A 19,096-nucleotide genomic window follows, 5' to 3' on the forward strand; every position below is an offset into this window, starting at 1 on the left:
AGGGAGATTATCAAGTCTTGGTGTCGCTTATCATTGTCATCATCATTGACGGATATCCCCGTTTCTCATCATTGACCATGCATGGAACCACTGCATACCGCACAACCTCACCCATAGAACATTCCTCCAATGCAGAATCCTCCTGAATAATACATTTTAGCCGATCAATAATCGCTGCACTGTTGCCCACCTTGTTGTTATACGAGCTGAGTTAATCACGGGCGAATACTTTGAGCCGCCCCATGAATGGTCCCATCGTTTCTGGTTATCGTAGTAGCACGTTCGGTAGATACCCTCATTTCGTTTCGCGGTTGCGGAGGTGCGCTAGTATACCGAGTGCGTCGTACGGTTAAGCCAGCGGAGGATCATCGTGGTGGCTGATGCTCATGTCTGCTAGTTGGTACAGGGGAGGGGGTGTCTTGGATGGGCTGGTATTTGACGTTTTGTGTCTTTATGGTCACTAAGCGAGCCAATCGGCAAGATATAACTACGAAGATGAACCAAGAGTAAGCGCAGGGCCTGTAGACCCGTAGAACGCATTCGGCGCCTAGAGCCAGTGTCCGAAGACAAGGGAGCACTGAGGTAAGAATATCGCGAAGACCAAAGTAGAACAAATAGAGAAAAGGTATCAATTCGATTCCGAAGTCACGACCCCAGAAAAATAACTGAATGGGAAAACTCGTTCATTAAAACTTTTTTTCATTTCATAGGAAGAATGAACATCGAACTCCCATTCTCAACCACGCCATGCCATTTGCCATTACAGCAAGCAACCCAATTCCTCACTTGAAAATTTTCGTTATCTCGTTCCGTTCCCGGGAAGAAATTCGATTTCTATTTGTCGGGGAAATAAACAACACGGATGGGAAATAAAAAAGGACATCGAGTAAAGGGATCAAGATAGCGAAAATTTTTAGTGACCACCAACACGACGGGCCTCGGCGATGACGGTCTGCATGTCCTCAACCTTTCTCTTGCCACGGGTGAAAGTACCGAGCTGTAAAAAGAAATGTTAGCGATGTTCGTTGGGCTTGACAAGGGGGGGGGGTTTGGCTGGTTTCGTTTGGTTGTTGTCCTGCTGCTTGCTCGACGGTTTCCGGTGCTGTACCGCGTTGTCGGGGTTGTAGATATCGTTATGAAAGAGAGTCATATGCGGCACGTACATGTCGGGATGTCGAATTGTACGGTGATCGAAGTCGTAAAATCGTATCCATCGTCGGGAAGACCGGAAATACCGTCGAATATTTCCTCCGAAAAAACCAAACATACCGAACGAGCAACAGGACAAGAACCACCGAACCATCCAAACCACCGGATCCGAAAACGTACCCTCTTCTTAGCAAGCTTACGAGCGCGCTTGTCCTGAGTGTTTCTCAGGAGTTCGATGATACGGCGCTCATAGGGGGCAAGACCGACAACCTCGCGGGTGATCTCGCGGACGAAGGCAGTGCGGCGGGAAGACTGGCCCTTGGTGCGGCTAATCTTGGTCTTGGGGGTGTTGAGGGGGGTGGTTTTCTGTAGACGAGATCCAGGTCAGTCAAACGGTTCGGGGATTTGTTGGTTTTCGAATTGCTAAGATTTCACGCTTTATCCTGCCACTTCGAGCCGGAGAGATTTGGTCATTCGCGATAATCCCTTCACACAGCAGAAACCTCCTCTTCCTCTCCGATTATTTTTTTTTTTCGGGCATATCCCTCCATCGCAAACAGAACCAAGTTCCTCCGAGCTCGACTTGGCCATGAATGCCGCGCAAAAATCCACCAACACAGAACAGTATAAAAACGAGACAACAGGGAGAATCAACGTACGTGGCCCTTGTTGAGACCGACCACGATTCCGGAACGTTCCTGCGCCATCACGACGGTTGATGACTTGGGGTTGGCGACGACGGTGGTTGCTGAAGGGGGTTGTCGAAGTCGAAGGCTCGTCGGTGCGGTTGGATTCGCGATGCACTTTGCGGATTTTTGGTTGGCCGCCCGCCGTAGTGCGTAGCGAGGTGTAGGGCTTAGGGCATGCTCTGTGATTGGTTGACGTTATTTCCTGATGGGGTTAGCGTATATTACCTGATTGGGTAACGCCCTACGACATACAACTACGAAGTATGTACATTAACATCATGTACGCATTGTTATACAGCATTTACAGGACGTTCCAGCAGAATGAAATCTCGCCTGGCCAAGTTGCTTGCTATCAAGAATTGCCAACGGACGAGATCTACAAGTAGGATTTCGGGGTCGTACTCGTAAGCATCAGAATATAAGCATCAGAACAGTCTTCTTGACTTTCATTCAACCGGAGAATAGGGGCTTCACTGAGACTCGAATATTCAAATCAGCTTTCTAATTTGCTAACATCTTTCATCGCGAATCATGCCTGCATCATGGTAATCCCTCGCATGCGTAATCGTAACGATGCAACCCGCATTCGGGAGTTTCTCGAAGACCTTTTAGAATTTGAACATATTTCCGATAAGAAATGGGGCTTCTTCATCTACCACACCTGATATTATGACAGCCCCGAGCGGCGAAATCAGTTCATGAGCAGACTCATGGAATTTGCCCACGTCAACTTGCTCAATTCGAGCATTGATTCAGAAGGTGACGGCGCAGCAATCATTGATTACCTAGAATGGAATATCCAAGAGGATCCTGCCATGGAGAGATGCTCTGTTGATGATGTTATATGGTTAGCATGCTGACTCTCTATATGTGAAATGGACTTGACTCATGATTACAGATGGCTGGTGACTATATCCCTAGCCTTGTCCGTTGGAGACACCCTATCTTCATTGATAAGGAATCCGTTGATTCTGTTCTTGCTGGACCGGCACTGGGAACCTGGGACTCGGAGGATTACCACAACCCAACCGCATATGTTATCGTGATGCATACACGGTGGTGGGACTGCCAGGAGGAAGAGGAGGTGGAGGAGCGTCATTTCACGATTAATGGGTGTTAGATGTGTGATTTAGACTGGAAAAAGATATCTGTTTGTCAACTGTACCCACGATTGTATTCTCTTCTGTCTGACAACGATCTTTGGCGTATTGTCTATAGACGGTCGCCGAAGATTTCTCCAGTTCCATGGAAGGCCAACGTAAGAGATATTGGATAGATGATTGATGTATGAAAGGTCGGAATCTGATACAGTTATAATAATGTCACAGTAGTCGTACGACCGCAGAGAACCGCCAGACTCAATCAAGGTGAGCAAGGCTACGAATGACTATCAATGTCTCAAGTGACTATCTCTGAAACAGACATTGGTTGCTATAGCGTACTATACCAGTTAGCCAACTTCACTCCCCCATTGGCTTAAACGAAACCTCAACCGGCTCATTCCCAATCCCCCTCTTCTTTGCCTCCTCCAAAATAGCTACAGTCGCCGACGCACCCACCCGGCTAACCCCCAAACTCATTACATGCAGCAAATCATCCAACGTCCGAACACCTCCAGCTGCCTTGATCTGCACACCATCCCCAACATTCTCCTTCATCAGCTTCAAATGCTCAACAGTAGCACCCTTGTAGTTATAGCTTCCATCCGCCTGCTTCACGAAACCATACCCCGTGGATGTCTTGACAAATGCAACGCCCACTTCTGTGCATATCTTGCATAGCTGGATGATATGTTCTGGTTTCAGGTAGTCGTTTTCAAAAATAACCTTGAGAGTCGCCCCGTTGTCCACAACAGCCTTGTTAATCTGCTCAATCTCACCCCGCACATACCCCCAATTCCCGCTCAACACCTTGCCCACATTCACAACCATATCGATCTCAGCACCACCATCCCTTGCCGCCGCAGTGGCCTCGGCAACTTTAATCTCAGTTGTGCTGTTGCCATGCGGGAAACCGATCACAGGACAGATGAGGACGTCAGTGCCGTCGAGTTCTTGTCGCGCGAGCGGGATGTGGTAGGGTTTTATGCAGGCTGTTGCGACATGGGTGTCGCGGGCGGTTTGGAGGCCTGAGAGGACGTCGGCGTCGGTTAGGGTGGGGTGGAGGAGGGAGTAATCGATCATTTTGGCGATCTGGGGGAGGGATACGGTTATGGTGTTGGGCATTTTGGTGGTGTTGTTCTTAGTTGGATCTAGTAACGGTTTTTGTTGTTTGGCTGGTCAAGATAAGAGGGTATTGTATTTTTTAATTTGAAGAGCAGATGGGGATTGTATTGGTTTAAATATCTGGGGTTGTACAACGCAGCATTGCATGCAGTTCCGGTGGATGCCCGAACGGGAAATTTGAACCACCGGCTGTGGTTCAAACGCTCAGGCGGAAAGTTGCCTCAGGCGGAAGAAGAGTAGAATGTCTGGATAGCTTGACCATCTAGTTTCATCATATCATTAATTAAGTGCTATATGCAATAGTGTGTCGATTACTCCGGAAGCGTAAAACTATTCAATCCCCATATCCACGCTTGTTCCAACGACGGAAACACATCGTCTCCCAATGGCCAGGCGAGACTATCGGAGCCCTGTTCCGCTTGGGAAATATGAATCGGGGATGAGGGGAGCATTGCTATACCTAATTTAGCTTTACTCGTTAAACAAAGTGTATGTTGGACATACCTTTTTCGAATTCGGCTATGGCTTGTGATAGGGCTGTATCGGGGATGTACTGGAAGGCTGTAGTATCGTTTGTTCCGGGTGGGGAAGTCTCTTCAGGAGCAGCCATTGCTGGTAAGTAGGGGTTGATACTGGGCAATGATTCGAGTTGTTGTGGGCGAATACCTCCATCTGCCGTAGCACGACGATACTCATGATGACCAGTCCGCCCAACGTCTGAAGTCCTCACGGGCTCGACACCAGGCACAGCAAGCATCGCGCCCAACTCCTTCTCCAAAACATGCTTCGCCAAGCGCTGCAGAATCTCCAACCCCTGTCCAGGCAACGGTGACCGTTCCTTCAACTTAGTCTGAATAACCATCAACCTCTGCAATCCGACTTTAGCCTCGTGCGACTGCGAACTCAACGGGTCGATGCTGTTCAGTATACACAACGTGAGACCGGCAGTGAAGGTGTGGATCCCGACGAATGCAGCGGCGTATGTATCTGCGACGAGATCCATTATGGGGATTGAGGAGGCTTTTGAGATGTTGATGGCGGCGTCACGGCATGCTTGCATTGATTGTGTGAATGGGTCGTTGGAATGGTCCGAATGTGGTTCATCTGCTGTCGTATTCGAGCGGGTCACCAGTCGGAAAGAGAGTAAGGGTCTGTTAACAATAATACGTGCATTCTCGTAGGCTAACTGGAGTGTCAGTGCCTGGAGCTGGAAGATATGGCTCTCAAATACGGGACCGGAGGCGCCTATGTCCAAGTCGAATTCTTCGCGAGAAGCATAGCCAGGTGTTTCTGATGATGACGTCCAGCAATCCCGTAATAATGGCGGAATCTCTGCCTTCCAAGCTTCCAATTTTCGGCTGATAGAAACAACCTTCCGCACCAGATGCTGAGATGACAATCTCGGTTTAACAGCGAGATTATTCGCCGATGCCGATCCAACACAGTACAACTGACTCAAAATCTCATTGGTAATAACTGAAAGCTTTGACATGAGATATTTATAAGTCAGCAAGGTCGTCTCGCACTGAAGCGGCTCATTAAAAGACGCCGGTGACTGTGCAGCTGGCAGTTTAGCAGACGGATCCAGCGGCTCTGCATCACAATCAGCATCGTTGATAGAATGTGGATACCCATAGGACATGGAGCAGAAGGTTTCGATCTCGTATATAGCCCACCAGCATCGCTTCCGGGCTTCGCTCTCGTTTCTCCATGTCATTGATGGTCGTTCGCTATCCGTACTCAGAGGCTGCTGCTTTCGATGTAGATGCAATGCTTGCGCGATGCGAAGGGCACAACCGCAGACGGGCCATGCGAGTCCAGGATCGCCATGGAATAGATAGTATGTCCCCAATAGAACGCAGGTCTGCGCTGCCTCCAGTGTCCCAAGAGCCATGATATCCAGCAGTCGCTCTCGGATGGCGGCGAAGATGTGAGTTTGCAGTGCATCGCAGTCAACCTGATAAGTAGCCAGAAGACGCTTGCGATTTACGCCAGTGTATTGAAGGCCAATCGCGATGACCATAAGGAATGTGCTGATGAACCCCAGGTTCTCTGCGGTAGAATGGTGGTTACTTCGCGCCTGTTTGTACAGTAGCTGCCATCTCTGCCGAAACTCGTCTTGGTGAAATAGAAGCATGAACCAGTGTACGCAGTCGAAGTAGGTGTCCACAAGTAGAGCAGCGGCTTCGTACTTAGGAAACAGTGAGGTCAATCCAGCCACGCCGGACGTTGATGCCAATGGCCGTCTCATCCGGGGCAGTGTCCTGGCCATGCTGTCATTCACAGCATGGTGACTACGCTGGCCTCCTGGTATTGCATCCGTCGCCATAATTTCTGGAGTGGTCTCTTTGTAGAGGCGGAATACCTAATATATTTGAGTCTTTGATAAAAGGAGATCTAGTATTCGGACAACTTACCCCGTCAACTAGGGACATGGTAGAACTTGAATGACCCAGCCGCTCGGCACTGTTGCCGGTAGTTTGTGGGTCATCGCTCATTCCATTATCACTGTCATCGTTATCGTTGTCCTTATTATTTCTAGATTCACCCAATTTAAGACGTTCGTTAGACGTTGACGTCGAACCCCCCATCTCCACAAAACCCTTAGCCCGACTCCCCAACGACACAGCTGACACACTTTCAACAGTCAAGGAGTCACCACGGCCCTCCAACCGAGCCCTTTTCATCGGCCGCTCGTGACCGGGAGGCACGTAACTCTTCCAATTGTCCTCCCCAAAGGAAAGGCAATCAACACCGGCTCGGACGCATAGCGTACATGGGCGTTGGATGTCGCACTGGCATTTATCTGAACTTAGCAAAGATGCAAGAATAGAAAGAGAAGGGGATTCTTCTAGGTTAGACGTGGATACCTTGAGTTTCTGCCTTCGGCATCTTTGGCAAGCCTTGGATACTCGTTTCGGGGATGCCGATCCGGTGGGGAGGAGGTTTCGGGGTTGTGACATTTATCTGGTATACGTACGAGGACAAGGTTTATTTCAGGCAGTGGAGTATTAAGATACCATTATGCTTTGCCGCAGATTATCTGGAGAGAATGTTGTCGAGATGAAGTTAGATACATTGCAACCCGGACCGGAATTCATTCCGGTGGAAGGAATGCCAAATTAGGTAATGGACCCGGAGCCCTCCATGACTCCGAGTATTCCAAAAACACAAGTAAGTACATTAATCTGACATACAGGAAACCCCAGTACGTCAGGATTATATATTAGATTACCATCTCAATCATAATCATCAGAACACCGCCCAGCCGTAGACTCATACACAGTACATGTCAACATACAACCCAACCGAACCAAAACCAGATATCACTTCTGGCCCTGTCCCTGTCCCTGCCCCTGCCCCTTCCCCGGCGCAGACTCAACATCCACCTCAATAGTCCTCAAAATCCCCTGCGACGGATACGTCTTTTCAATATCCACACACGATGCATCGGGCGATGCCCCCGTCGACGCTAGAGGCGTTGCATCTGCTTTCGCTTCTGCTGTTGAGTAGGAAGCGCCCTGGAAGATCTGACTCTGGCTTTCTGCGGGGCTTCGGAGTTCGGTGGTGTTATTGCTGCTGGTATTTGTGTTTGTATTGTTGGTGTTTGTGTTGCTATTCGTATTTGCGTTGCTGTTGCTCTTGGTGGTGTTGGTGTTACTGCCGTTTTTCGAATTGTTGTTGCTATCATCATGGTTGCTGTAATTCCCTTCTAATTCCCAGGTACTGTACTTGAGAACCTCGCTGTCTTCCGTTGCCATCCAGCCGCGCGGCGGCTTTTTATTCTGCTGTTCTTGCTGACTGGGGCTGATATTAGCATTGTTGTGGTGTCTTCTTCTCGAACTGCCGGCGCTCGCTTCGCTGAAGCAGGAGAGTTGGGTTGCAGCTTTTTGAAAGAAGTAGCGGAAGCAGGCTGGTAGGGCAGGGAGGCAGCTGGCGATGATGCCGCAGGTGACTTCTGCTGTTCTGTGAGTTGGTTAGCCTTACTTCGTTGAATCATTCAAGGAAAGGAGACTTACGTCCAAAGAAACTCGGGGAACCAGTCATGAGTTTTGTCAGCGGTATTGCTGTTTTTGACGCTGAAGACTAGTCGCACGACGCTGGAGCAGCAGCCACTGTTTTTTTTTTTTTTTTTTTAGCAATGATCAATCACAGCATGGGGATCGGGGGGGAGGGGAGGCATACAATGAACCAGCTGCAAAAATGGCCGACACTCCCAGCTTCCTCGTCCGATTCATCTGCTTCACATTCCACACGCATGCAATCGGTAGCAACAGAATCATAAAATCCGACGCCACATTGATGGCCGAGGTCACTAGAATCGGAATGTTGATGTTGATACACGACCCCTGTGTAGTTTTCTCCCAGATCTTATGCCGCGGCGTGCACTCAAAAATCTTAACGATGGTGTCTGCGAGGTAGAAGAAGAAATTGAACCAGATGAGGAGCTGGATGATCATGTATGTTGTTGTTTTCTTGACGGGGGTTGTGAAGAGGCGGATGTAGAGGAGGAGGATGGAGAGTTTAGTGATGAAGATCAGGGGGCCGTAGGCTATTTGCGCGATGTTTGCTATCTTTGCTGTGTTAGTACCTCTTGTCTTGGTATTTGTTGGGGGTGACCTACTTTGGAAAAACTTCTGGCGTCAATCTCGGCTACCAGCCATTGATGGATACCACTACCGTGCTTGTCCGCTTCGAAGCAGATTACTCCGTAACCGATGAGGCCGAGCTTGTCTTCGTAAGCATTCTGAAGATTTTGAACGACACGATGAAAACATACCCAGGCCAAAAAACAAGACAAGTCCTCCCATCCTGGTTTCCGTACAATAAACAGCTTCGAACACATCCGCAGCGCGACACAAATCGTGCCGATAACCAGACACACCACTTGAGTGACGATATCCCATCCTCGCATCGAATTCCGATAATCATAAGTGAGGGTTTCCGATGACGGTGGAGGGCCGTTATTCGCAATAGGAGCCATGGGGGATCATAAAATTTGAACAAAGTTTGAATAGTTCCAAAAGTGAAGAAGAAGCTCAGCTTCTACTCTTCAATGTATCAAGATAGAAAACATCCAGCATCGTATTCATGAAAGCAACATACCACAGACACCGCCAATGACGACAAGTCAAAGTCAACTGACCAGCAAGCAGTAATAGTCACCGAGGTTGAACCAGGTTCACAGGGCCAGCCCCGGTTTATCAAGGGCCCAAGCAATGACCACAAGCCGGCTTGCTTGCCATTGTCAAAGTTCCCGGCTTCTCCTCCCCTCCGCGGGATGGAATGGCAGCTTGCGGTCGTACAACGTCCAAAGTGAGGAGAATAAACGGGCCGATTGGGAGGGGACATGATTGACTGGCTGGAGAGGATTGCAGAGCCAGAGGAGAGTTGGATTTGCGCTTCGCTGCATGATGGTGTAACGTTTTTAGGTCGATGGGCGGATTTGTGGTGGGATTTACCCGTGGATCAGATGCATGATATTGCTTTTTATCGGAGTCGGTGGCATGGTTTGCCTGTCGAGAATGAAGGTCGAGCCTTCGAGGCATTCGATGCATGTACCCATGACAAAGGACATTATTTGGAATATCCGGGCGAAGGAGAAATGTTGCATAGATCGCCCCAAAGTACCGCACCAGCCATCCAATTCACAAGACCTAAGCTGCAAGGCTGGAGAAGCGCCTGTATAACCCCAAATCCGGAAACGCAGCAACATCTGTACGACTTGTAGAAGATTAGCAGGTTACATACTTTTCTCGTCGTAAACCGGCCTGCTTGCTTCTGGTTAGTCAACTCGGGTACTGCGGTATCTCCCCGATGCGATGCACCAGTAACCCTGGCGGAAGAGGTTACTTGCACCGTATGGTGTTGGCATTCATTGGCGTGGTTTTATGAGCTGTCATATGATTCTACATAGTTGTAGGAACATGATCATGATAGTCTATAACCGAGGAAGATTGAAATGTTTGTTCATGCCATCCTTCATGCCGGTACAGGTAAGCCGCTGCCTTTCCGGAGTTCAGCATTATATTCATTCATCTATGTGCATGCGTTTTCTTTCTGCGACCTCCCCTCACAGAGTCACCTCAACTAACCCTTCCAATCCTTCTTCCCAGCTCTCCATCAACTCTCCGGCAAACACTTCCAATGCCGAAGTATCAAGCATCTTCTCCAGCGCATCGCGAAGCTCACCAGTCGTCCCACTGAGAACAAGATCGATCAACGCGCTCAGCACGCCCGACTCGGAGATACGGGACTTCAGATTACGGATGTTTGTCCGTACGCTCTCGTGAACTTGACGGACGGATGCTGTCAATTGCTCGATACGGTCCTTGGGCAGCTTGGCGGACTTGGTGCCCTTCTTCGATGCGATGGTTGTTAATTGCGAGACGGCCTTGAGGGTTTCGAGAATGAGCGATGTTTCGTGGAGGAATCTCCAGGACGGTGCGGAGGGGGATTCTAAGTGGAAGGTGATGGCTGTGTTGAAAATGATCGGAGATGCCTTGTTGTCACTTGGTGCGAGGTACTGAGTCTTCGAGCTCAGCCATTCCTCCATTTGCGATAGGGACTCCTCGACCTCTTCGGGAGTGACTGATTTCGATCCACCCAGGTGAGACACCACCTTGAGCAGATTAAGGTGATTCTTCGTGGCCTCGATTTCTGCAGGTGTCATATCAGATTCTTGGTCTGATCCAAGAATCTCGTCGAGACTGGGCAATGCAGTCTCCATGGACACAGGTCGCTGAGCAGCCAGTTCCTTGAGGAGCCCGAATAGCCGGTCTGTGATCCTGCTCGACTTCATCCATGATTCCTATGTCCTATTAGCCGCCAATCAAGCATCATATCGAACGTGACCTACCCGAGGCAATGGGCCCAAGCGCATCCGCTCTTCGAACGTTGGCTTCCCAGGAGCTTCGCAGTTCATAAACGCGTCGAATTTCCGCTGGTCATACATGGGAGACTCGTCGTTTGCTGCAGCGTTATCTGGTAAGCACAGCTCAACACTGCTGGTGTAAATAGTGAACTTACCAATCTCATCGTAGCGCCCCACCGGTTTCCCCCCGACCAATCTCTGCGTACGTCTCACTTCCAGCGCATACATTTTTCGACAGATGCTGTTCTTCAGGCGTCTCTGAAGATCGATGGTACCCTCCACGTTCACATAACTGCCGTAATCCAATCCATTCGATCGGTTCCGGATGGTCGTGATGTCCGCATTGCGGTAGAAGTTCAAACCCTGCATGAGGGCGATTTGCGGGTCAAAGTCTTTGTATTCTGCGCCTTCGATCGGTGGTGCCGAGTGTGGGTGGACAGTTGCAATACGGGTGAAGAGGTTATGGGCAACAGTTTCAAACTGGAATTGCTTGACGGAGAGCTTGCTGAATGTCTTTAAAGCGAGAGAACCAGCACCGAGACGGAGGTAGATCCGCACAAGCAACAACAATGCCTGGTAGTTGTGAGGGGAGTCGACAAGCAGACGATCGAGAATTCCGGCCGCACGAATGAGTGCGGTGTCTGGGATTTGTTCGCCTTCATGTCCGAAACGCATCAAGCTCATTGCGGCGAGCAGGCAAAGGTCATCGCTCGGTTGGCTCTCGATCGCAGACTCGTCGGATTTCTGCTCCGGGTGATGAAGTTCGCTGTAGGCTTTCAGGCAGCGGCCAATGTAATCTTCGGTTTTTTGCGTTGTGATGCTGGCCTCGTTGGACGACAGTTGGAAGCAATACTCCAACTTGAGGGCATTAATAACTGCAACGCCTTTGAACGGAGAGGTCTGGTCAGAGTCAGTTTGCGATGGAAAATGAGAAAAGGAAGTCGTCTGACGTACGTCGCTTTCACTCTCTTGCGTCTTGAGTGTGTACTCGACAAACCTGGACAATCCATCCTTTTCCAATCCAGGAAGATATTTTTGCAGGTCACCGAAGCAGTAAAGCTTGCTCTTATTCCGGTCAAAGTACTCTTTACTGGCAGAATAAAGGTCATCCTTCGACAGACTGCCCGACTGGACGCCCCAATGAATCAGGTCCAATTGAGCCAATTGCGCGTTGCGAGATTTGGGCACTGCGTTGAGGAAATGTTTGATGAAAATTTGGGCCCCGCTAGTTGTCCTTGTACCTGTCAGTCGATTTAACCCATGACCCAGAAAGTGCAAGTACTCACTCTGCATTGTTTATGTTCCGAACAGATGCAACAAGCAAATTCCAGACAGCCCAGTCATCACGCTCCTGCAGAGCCTTCTTCTCATTCTCGTCGCTAGGAATGGCGAGCAAGTTCTTCGCGTAGACAAGACCCTCGGTCCACATCCCAGCCTTTTCTAGACCGTCCACCTTGGTTCCGACAAAGGTCCAATCATTCTGGACGACCGGCGAATTGAGTCCGAGGCTTTCGCTGTCGAGAAGTTTCACGATCTCGGAGTGCCGGTCTTGCGTTTCGAGAATCTTGACCAGCAGCAGTAGCTCTTCGGTAGTCTGGATGGCTTTCGGTGGACTGGGCGATTCTTTCTGTTGCAATTGTTATTATCATGTTACTGTAGCATAAAGGAACAGCAGCGAACATACAGGGTCGGAAGGAACACTTTCGGCAGCTTTAGACGCCATGCGGTATGCTAGAGTTCCAAAGAGCTTCCGCTCAGCCTCCGAGCTCTTCGAATCGGTAGCGGTAAGGTGGCAGAGGAAAATAGCCCAGAAGTAATACTTTCGCGTTCTCGGGAAATTGCTCTGAAGACTCATGGCAGCCTATAAATCCAAATAGATCAGCCCCGTCCACCAAAACCATATAACCTCCAGACAAACCTTCTGCGCAGACTTCCAATCATCATTCTCAAATGCATATGTAAACCAGCGCATCTGGATTTCCAGCTCCTGTGGCTTGGCCTTCGCGGCCTTTTCCCAGAGTCCCCGCTTTGTATCTTCCTGATCGTTCATTTTCTCCAGGGTCTGCTGGAGGATATCGAGGGTCTCGAGGTCCGTTGCGGGGGGTTCGGCTTTGCATAGTTCAAGGGTCTCGGTCACTCCACGCTTGTGGTGGGCTTCGTCGGCATGGCGGAAGAGGATATGGGCCTTCCATGCCTATTTAACAATATCATTAGCGATACGAACAGAAGAACAGAGCTGCTCTCTATTGCGATTGTATGTACACAACCGGAAAACACAACCGCAAAGGTAAAAACACCCACCCTCAAAAACCTCGTGTCCTCGCCCTTCTTCATGCGCTTCTCGATAAGCTGCAGCGCCTGCTTGAGATTCTGCGCATCAATGGCATCCTGGATTTGGTTGTTGCGCCGCTGGAAGACGGCGTCGTTGGTGGTCGACACCATGGCGAGGCCGAGTCGGACTGGGAGCTCTATATATGCGATTTATACACCGTTTGATTCGGAAACAGCGCGGGAATAATAGAAAGAGCGTATTTCGTATGCTGCGACGAAGCACAGCACACGCGTGCAAATGGAGAATTAAAAGTGATATGGAGGGGAAGTTGATATTCCGATTTGCGGTGCTTTTTTGTCGGCGGGGAGTTGAAGGCGGTGATCATTTGACGTTGCATACTACACGACATCAAATAGATAATCACAGATTATCTATGCTTAGGATTGAAATATTTTATATTTCTGGAAATTCATTTGTTAGCATTTGTTAGGGACGCTTGGTTCTAGGCTAGGCCGATTCTAACAATGCTCACAGCTCACACCATCTGACGAGGCATTGCAGACATACAGTTATATCTTGCGAGTCAAGGATGCTTACTCGTACAAAGGACTCCACAAAGAAAATATCTATATGGAAACTGTGATAGGAAAGGGTATATCAAAGTGCAACTCGTAGTATACAAATAATTCAAAATATGATATCATCCGGACCAGTTCTTCAACAAATCGGGATATCAAACAAGAGCCCAGTTCATCGCAAACAGAGTTCGCAAACCGGACCGGAATGTTTGAGACGGTATACATTCGAACCGAGAACTCATAGGCCTGGATCTTCATCATGGTCGGAAGAACAAGAAGTGCGATTTGGGCCTTATTTGTACCCTCGAGCCGGGAGTGAAACAAAGATCACACGGCCATGATAACCAGGAGCACAGTGAATAAGGAGTCTCTAGACCACGCTGATAGGGTCATTCCTCAATAGCACGATTGTTGGCAATCAACGACGCTTGAAACAATCATCGATAGGGGTGTAACGTTGTTTCATTACTTCTGACCAGAGGAACCGAATCTTCTCTGCGTCATCTGCTTCATGTCAGTGGATATGCCCAAGAGTAGCTGGGAAGATCCAAAACCTGGTCGTCAAGGACATCGGATCTGAGATTCAAGCAACTCACCCAAGTTTTCTTACAATCTCGATAAGCTCTGCAGACACCATTAGCACATGAACAGCATTCAACAGTATAATGTTATTAGATATAGTCCCGACGCAGCACAGAACCTGATCCCAATAACCCAGCTACGCTAAACAGAAACAAAAACGCCAATACAGAAAGCAACGATAAATACTTACTGGAAGTAATCACCACACATCTCCTTATCAAAACCATTCCGTCTCATACACTTGAGACTCCGGTCCGCAAAGTCCTGGCATGGGTCATAGTACTCGCTGGCACTCTTGCTGTGAGTGAACGCGGCATTAGCATCTATCAGTCAGAATCACGCTAAATGAGCACATTGCGTTGGCACAAATGTAGATCAGTTGGTGGTGGTAGTGGTGTCGGACGGATGGATGTGGATGTATGGTATCAATGTGCTCTGTGTGAATGTATGCCTGGAGTATGCATAGTCGACTTCTTGAGACTAGCACTGCCAATAGCGAATGCCCGACTGGATATCACCGCACCATCGACAATGTACTCCCAATAAAAAGCATGATAGTGAACAGGGCACGGCACATACTGAGAAAACTTCCTCTCCGTCTTATTGGCATCATCAACCGGCAAAGCCTGCCCCTGATCATTCTCATTCAAAGCCATGATGGATCCTCAGTATCAATCCGTTATCAACTCCGTAGTACTATCACTATGTACAAGTAACGTGAGGCATGAAGTCCCCCACGACCTCGGAACAACCCGGCTCGCCGATCGGGTGTCGCGGCATGCCGGCATTTCACCGAGGAAACGCCGCGCTTGGCGCGGAGAGACAGTTTTTGAATGGCTTCAGTTTTTGGCCCAACGAGGTAAGCGGCTCTGCGATGACTACTCCGGAGTAGGATTTGAGAATGCTTGGCTATTCTATCAGACCAGGATACAAAGCTCTCTCTATAGATAGTAGGTAGAGGAACTGCGCTTTGGTTGGTCGTGCAGACTACTCCATAGTGAAAGATTTTCTACTCCATCCGTCTCGTACTTTTCGTATTAAACTACGACTAGCGCTAACGAGTCAAAATGCCACCGGAACCGTGAACTCGCACAAATCCCGTCCGGACCGTGACTTCCCACCGACTCGAATACGCACACAGGAATCGCCTCTGTTGCCACGGCACTGTATTGCCACACGCGCACACGCACCGCATATCCACGGAGACAAGAAGGACGAGAACGAGATGGTTTGGGTCGACGCTGGCGTAGGCTCCTCTTTCTCCTCACGGTGTTACCCCTCCTCCTCATTGAGGATGCATACAGAATTTTTTTTCTTTCGGCCATCCTTCAGCCAGCCAGCCAGCCAGCCAGCCATCCTTGTCCTTCCCCTTCATTCTCCCATTGCCGTTGACATGTTACCGGCACATGATTTATCAACTGTTATCAATCTCATACGTAGTAGAAAAGGAAGTAACCGGCGACTGCTGACCGGCCCGGGGTGTAAAAAATTGAGCCATACATCTGCGACGCACTACGGCCGGTCCAGTTTTTGCTCCAATCCTCCAACAGAAAGCGCCACCCTAATGTAAACCGAGGCCCCGCCTCTGCTCGAGCCAGGGTTCCTGTAGGTCGGTTGTGAGATAAAGGTGACCCTCAGCGCCCGTCACGAAACTTTATGGCCCGAAAATGTTCTGTTATTTGCCAGAGAGCGGATAGCCTCGTTTTTAACTGCATTGATTTTTTCTGGTTGAAGGGGAGAGTCGAATGGCATTGTGAATCTGCTGGATGCAGTGTATGCATACGTAGTTCTGCATCGCACCATGCACTATGGCGTAGTACGTGTGTTAACTAGAGACAGTGCCTGGAGGAATTAGGATTTAGTACGTCGCGTAGACTTCCTCGGGTAGAAAGACTGGTCTTGGAAATAAGGAGAAACACAAGGTGGCTCATACTCGGAACATCTCCTTAAGATAGACAACTAGCCGAAAACACGAGACGACTCCTCGATTTTGCTCTTCTCTTCTTAAAGCAGGCCAGACAAAAAAGTTCTTAGACGTCCATGTGCAAGCTGACGTGCTGAACGTCGACTGCATCTGTACTCTGCAGTCTGTGCTGTATCCTGATCTTCAGCGTTGCCTGTGACTGCCATCCGAAAAGGGCAACGCACGTCTCCATCAAATCGTGGCACTATCCCATTTCGGGGACGCTGTTCGCATAATCGCTTTGCGTAACAACCGAGCGGGAGGGAGCCGTGAATCTCCATCGGGCGAGCCTTGGGTCTAGTGCTGCTGTAAGTCTGGTGCGGATTTCCCAAACCCGTAACTCATTCTGGGAGAAACTTCGTCGGACCGCACGCATGGCTGAAGATTTTTTTGCCCTTTCCCTTTTTGTTTGTTGTCCACAGAAACCTTTTCCTGGCAAACGCTGATTGGCCAGTACTTCTCAATTGGATAACCATCCTAGAGGCACAACTTCGTAGTCCGAAATCCCCTGTGCACCATATAATGAGTCGAACGCAGCAACGTTTTCCATGGCATCCAATTTACTCCCTCGTAGTACTCCACAACCCTGCACATATCAATCAATCCACCATCATTGTAGTGATAATGACATTGATCGCGCGGTTAGAACCATCCGACGGTACTCGGAAGTTTTGGGAACGTGGGGCCTCCATAGAAAGTGGAAGAATCGTGTCAAAAAACGAAAAAAGCACAGGCCAAGCATGATTAAGCAGAGGGTCGAAGAATTCGCACACAATTCCACATCCGCGCCCCTCCAGGTACGGCCCATTGCGAGGTATTGGATCTATAGATATAAATACCCCCTTTTGGAACGGTTTCTGGCTTCGTCCCTTTCCCCCTTGTCGTGCTTTTTTCAACATCCTGGTTCATCATCGTCATCCCATCTTCAACAAGCCCATCTTAAAACAAAGCCTCCCAAAGGCCCCGGTTCCATATCTTATCGTATCTCCTCCCTACCCTCCCCCCACTTGGGACTCTCCTGAAAAATTTTCTTCTATCCTCCAGTCGAGTAAGTCGCCTTGACGTCCGGAACACATAGAAACCTTGTTCGACCCAAAAGTGCATCGCGGCTCATATTAGCGTAGAACAATGGCGACCGCAGAGACCATGACCGCCACCAGCGTGACACGCCTCCAGCTCAACGGCGCGGAAACCCCCCCCAAGTCGCCCGTCTCGGAGATCCCTCAGGTTACCTTCGACCCGGCCAAGCACCTGCAGCACACCCCTCCCTCCAAGGTGTACACGATGAACGAACTCGGATACCCTAACAGCCGTGGTGTCTCGCACGTTGGTGTTTCTGAGCCATTCCCTTTGTTCTCCGAAGAGGCCGTCGAGCAGATGCGGAAGGAGGTCCTGAGCCAGGAAGTCAAGGCCAAGCATGAGTACTCCAGTGACCTTGCACAGAGCCAGCTGAGAGGCTTTGCTCCTGAGTGAGTTACGCCCCCCCCAATGACCCGCCAACCTGGCATCCATCGTGCTTGTAGACCGGTCGATGCTAACGCGTGATTCCTCCATAAAGCTGCGCTCCTTTCGTGTACGATGCCTGGAAGAACCCCGAGACCCTCGCCATCATCTCGAAGATTGCTGGTGTTGACCTTGTGCCGGCGATGGACTTCGAAATCGGACACGTGAACCTGTCTGTCACTAGCGAAGAGGAGAAAGCTCGCGCACTTGCCTATGTCAAGGAGCAGGCTGCCGCTGGCGTTAACTGGGAAGACGAGAGCCCTATTGTCGACTGGCACACCGACAGTTACCCGTTCGTTTGCGTGACCATGCTTTCGGACTGCACTGACATGGTTGGTGGCGAGACTGCCCTGAGAAAGGGTGATGGTGAGGTTGCCAAGGTCCGCGGACCCCAGAGGGTAAGTTCATATAAGCATCCAGGTTATCATCACGCAAACTCACAACTCGCTTCAGGGATCCGCTGTCATCCTCCAAGGCCGTTACATCGAGCACCAGGCCCTCCGTGCCCTGGGTACCACCGAGCGTATTAGTATGGTGACTTCGTTCCGCCCTCGCTCTGCCGCCATCAAGGACGACACCGTCCTCACCACCGTCCGTGCCGTTTCCAACCTCAACGAGTTGTACCACCAGTTCGCCGAGTACCGCTTCGAGATGCTCGAAGAGCGTTGCCGCAACATCAACCGGTACATGCGTGACCAGAAGCGCGCCAACCGTGCTTTCGACACCCGCGGCGTGAGAGACTTCATCCGTGAACAGATCGAGTTCCTTGAGCACATGGAGCACGAAATCGTTCCCAACGAGCTCGTCAAGAAGGGTGTTATTGGCGACAGCCACTTGATCTCCGACCACACCAAGCAGGAGCTGTCTCGGCGGCGCGGTGCTGCTGCTGGCGAAGAGTAAACTGAAAGAAAGTCTCGATAAGCGCTACATATTCCGGCATATTTTCTTGCGTTCTTGCATTCTGCTTTTACCCCGCTTGTTTTGCATTCCGTCCTTTTTCTTCATTATAGACGCCTGTTTTATTATTTCCTCTTGATGACTGACGACTGATGATGACTGCTATCGGGCTTGCGGCTCGGATAATCGTTGCATATTGGGCCACCAATTTTCTTTCCGACTCTTTTTCTCTTTGGCGCTCAGGCAGTATCCTTTTGGCGTCTTGTCGCATGGGAAATGGCCGTTCAATGTATCTACTGAAATAGATAATGTGCGAAGTAGATAATTGAAAAAAGTCGTTTGATTTGTAACAAAAAACCGCTTC

General features: G+C 49.7%; 8 protein-coding genes across 8 annotated transcripts; 2 read left to right on the plus strand and 6 right to left on the minus strand.

The window, feature by feature from the left end:
• Positions 1–913: 913 nt before the first annotated feature.
• On the minus strand, positions 914–2,126 carry RPL36 (60S ribosomal eL36 domain-containing protein; the record flags this gene model as incomplete). The annotated part of the gene is made up of 4 exons (XM_043283229.1): positions 914–997; positions 1,330–1,515; positions 1,809–2,017; positions 2,123–2,126. The coding sequence occupies 4 exons, from the start codon at positions 2,124–2,126 to the stop codon at positions 914–916; spliced, it is 483 nt and encodes a 160-aa protein (XP_043140530.1).
• A 422-nt stretch (positions 2,127–2,548) lies between these two features.
• ACHE_70852S (uncharacterized protein) lies at positions 2,549–2,958 on the plus strand (the record flags this gene model as incomplete). Its single annotated transcript, XM_043283231.1, has 2 exons — positions 2,549–2,677; positions 2,737–2,958. The coding sequence occupies 2 exons, from the start codon at positions 2,549–2,551 to the stop codon at positions 2,956–2,958; spliced, it is 351 nt and encodes a 116-aa protein (XP_043140531.1).
• Positions 2,959–3,298: 340 nt separating this feature from the next.
• ACHE_70853A (2-deoxyribose-5-phosphate aldolase) lies at positions 3,299–4,063 on the minus strand (the record flags this gene model as incomplete). Its single annotated transcript, XM_043283232.1, has 1 exon — positions 3,299–4,063. One exon carries the CDS (start codon positions 4,061–4,063, stop codon positions 3,299–3,301), a length of 765 nt encoding a protein of 254 aa, XP_043140532.1.
• A 311-nt stretch (positions 4,064–4,374) lies between these two features.
• ACHE_70854A (transcription factor domain-containing protein) lies at positions 4,375–6,750 on the minus strand (the record flags this gene model as incomplete). Its single annotated transcript, XM_043283233.1, has 3 exons — positions 4,375–4,517; positions 4,568–6,428; positions 6,481–6,750. 3 exons carry the CDS (start codon positions 6,748–6,750, stop codon positions 4,375–4,377), a joined length of 2,274 nt encoding a protein of 757 aa, XP_043140533.1.
• Positions 6,751–7,389: 639 nt separating this feature from the next.
• ACHE_70855A (uncharacterized protein) lies at positions 7,390–9,047 on the minus strand (the record flags this gene model as incomplete). The annotated part of the gene is made up of 5 exons (XM_043283234.1): positions 7,390–8,029; positions 8,083–8,178; positions 8,249–8,637; positions 8,688–8,792; positions 8,844–9,047. 5 exons carry the CDS (start codon positions 9,045–9,047, stop codon positions 7,390–7,392), a joined length of 1,434 nt encoding a protein of 477 aa, XP_043140534.1.
• A 1,089-nt stretch (positions 9,048–10,136) lies between these two features.
• ACHE_70856A (MDM20/NAA25 family protein) lies at positions 10,137–13,379 on the minus strand (the record flags this gene model as incomplete). The annotated part of the gene is made up of 8 exons (XM_043283235.1): positions 10,137–10,874; positions 10,923–11,035; positions 11,093–11,837; positions 11,892–12,171; positions 12,224–12,564; positions 12,622–12,798; positions 12,856–13,131; positions 13,239–13,379. The coding sequence occupies 8 exons, from the start codon at positions 13,377–13,379 to the stop codon at positions 10,137–10,139; spliced, it is 2,811 nt and encodes a 936-aa protein (XP_043140535.1).
• An 873-nt stretch (positions 13,380–14,252) lies between these two features.
• On the minus strand, positions 14,253–15,025 carry COX23 (mitochondrial copper homeostasis protein; the record flags this gene model as incomplete). Its single annotated transcript, XM_043283236.1, has 4 exons — positions 14,253–14,291; positions 14,384–14,411; positions 14,560–14,667; positions 14,949–15,025. The coding sequence occupies 4 exons, from the start codon at positions 15,023–15,025 to the stop codon at positions 14,253–14,255; spliced, it is 252 nt and encodes an 83-aa protein (XP_043140536.1).
• A 2,435-nt stretch (positions 15,026–17,460) lies between these two features.
• On the plus strand, positions 17,461–18,735 carry ACHE_70858S (uncharacterized protein; the record flags this gene model as incomplete). Its single annotated transcript, XM_043283237.1, has 3 exons — positions 17,461–17,801; positions 17,891–18,233; positions 18,289–18,735. The coding sequence occupies 3 exons, from the start codon at positions 17,461–17,463 to the stop codon at positions 18,733–18,735; spliced, it is 1,131 nt and encodes a 376-aa protein (XP_043140537.1).
• Positions 18,736–19,096: the final 361 nt, after the last annotated feature.

The sequence above is a fragment of the Aspergillus chevalieri genome, chromosome 7 (genome assembly GCF_016861735.1).
Source record: "Aspergillus chevalieri M1 DNA, chromosome 7, nearly complete sequence".
Lineage (NCBI taxonomy): Eukaryota > Fungi > Ascomycota > Eurotiomycetes > Eurotiales > Aspergillaceae > Aspergillus > Aspergillus chevalieri.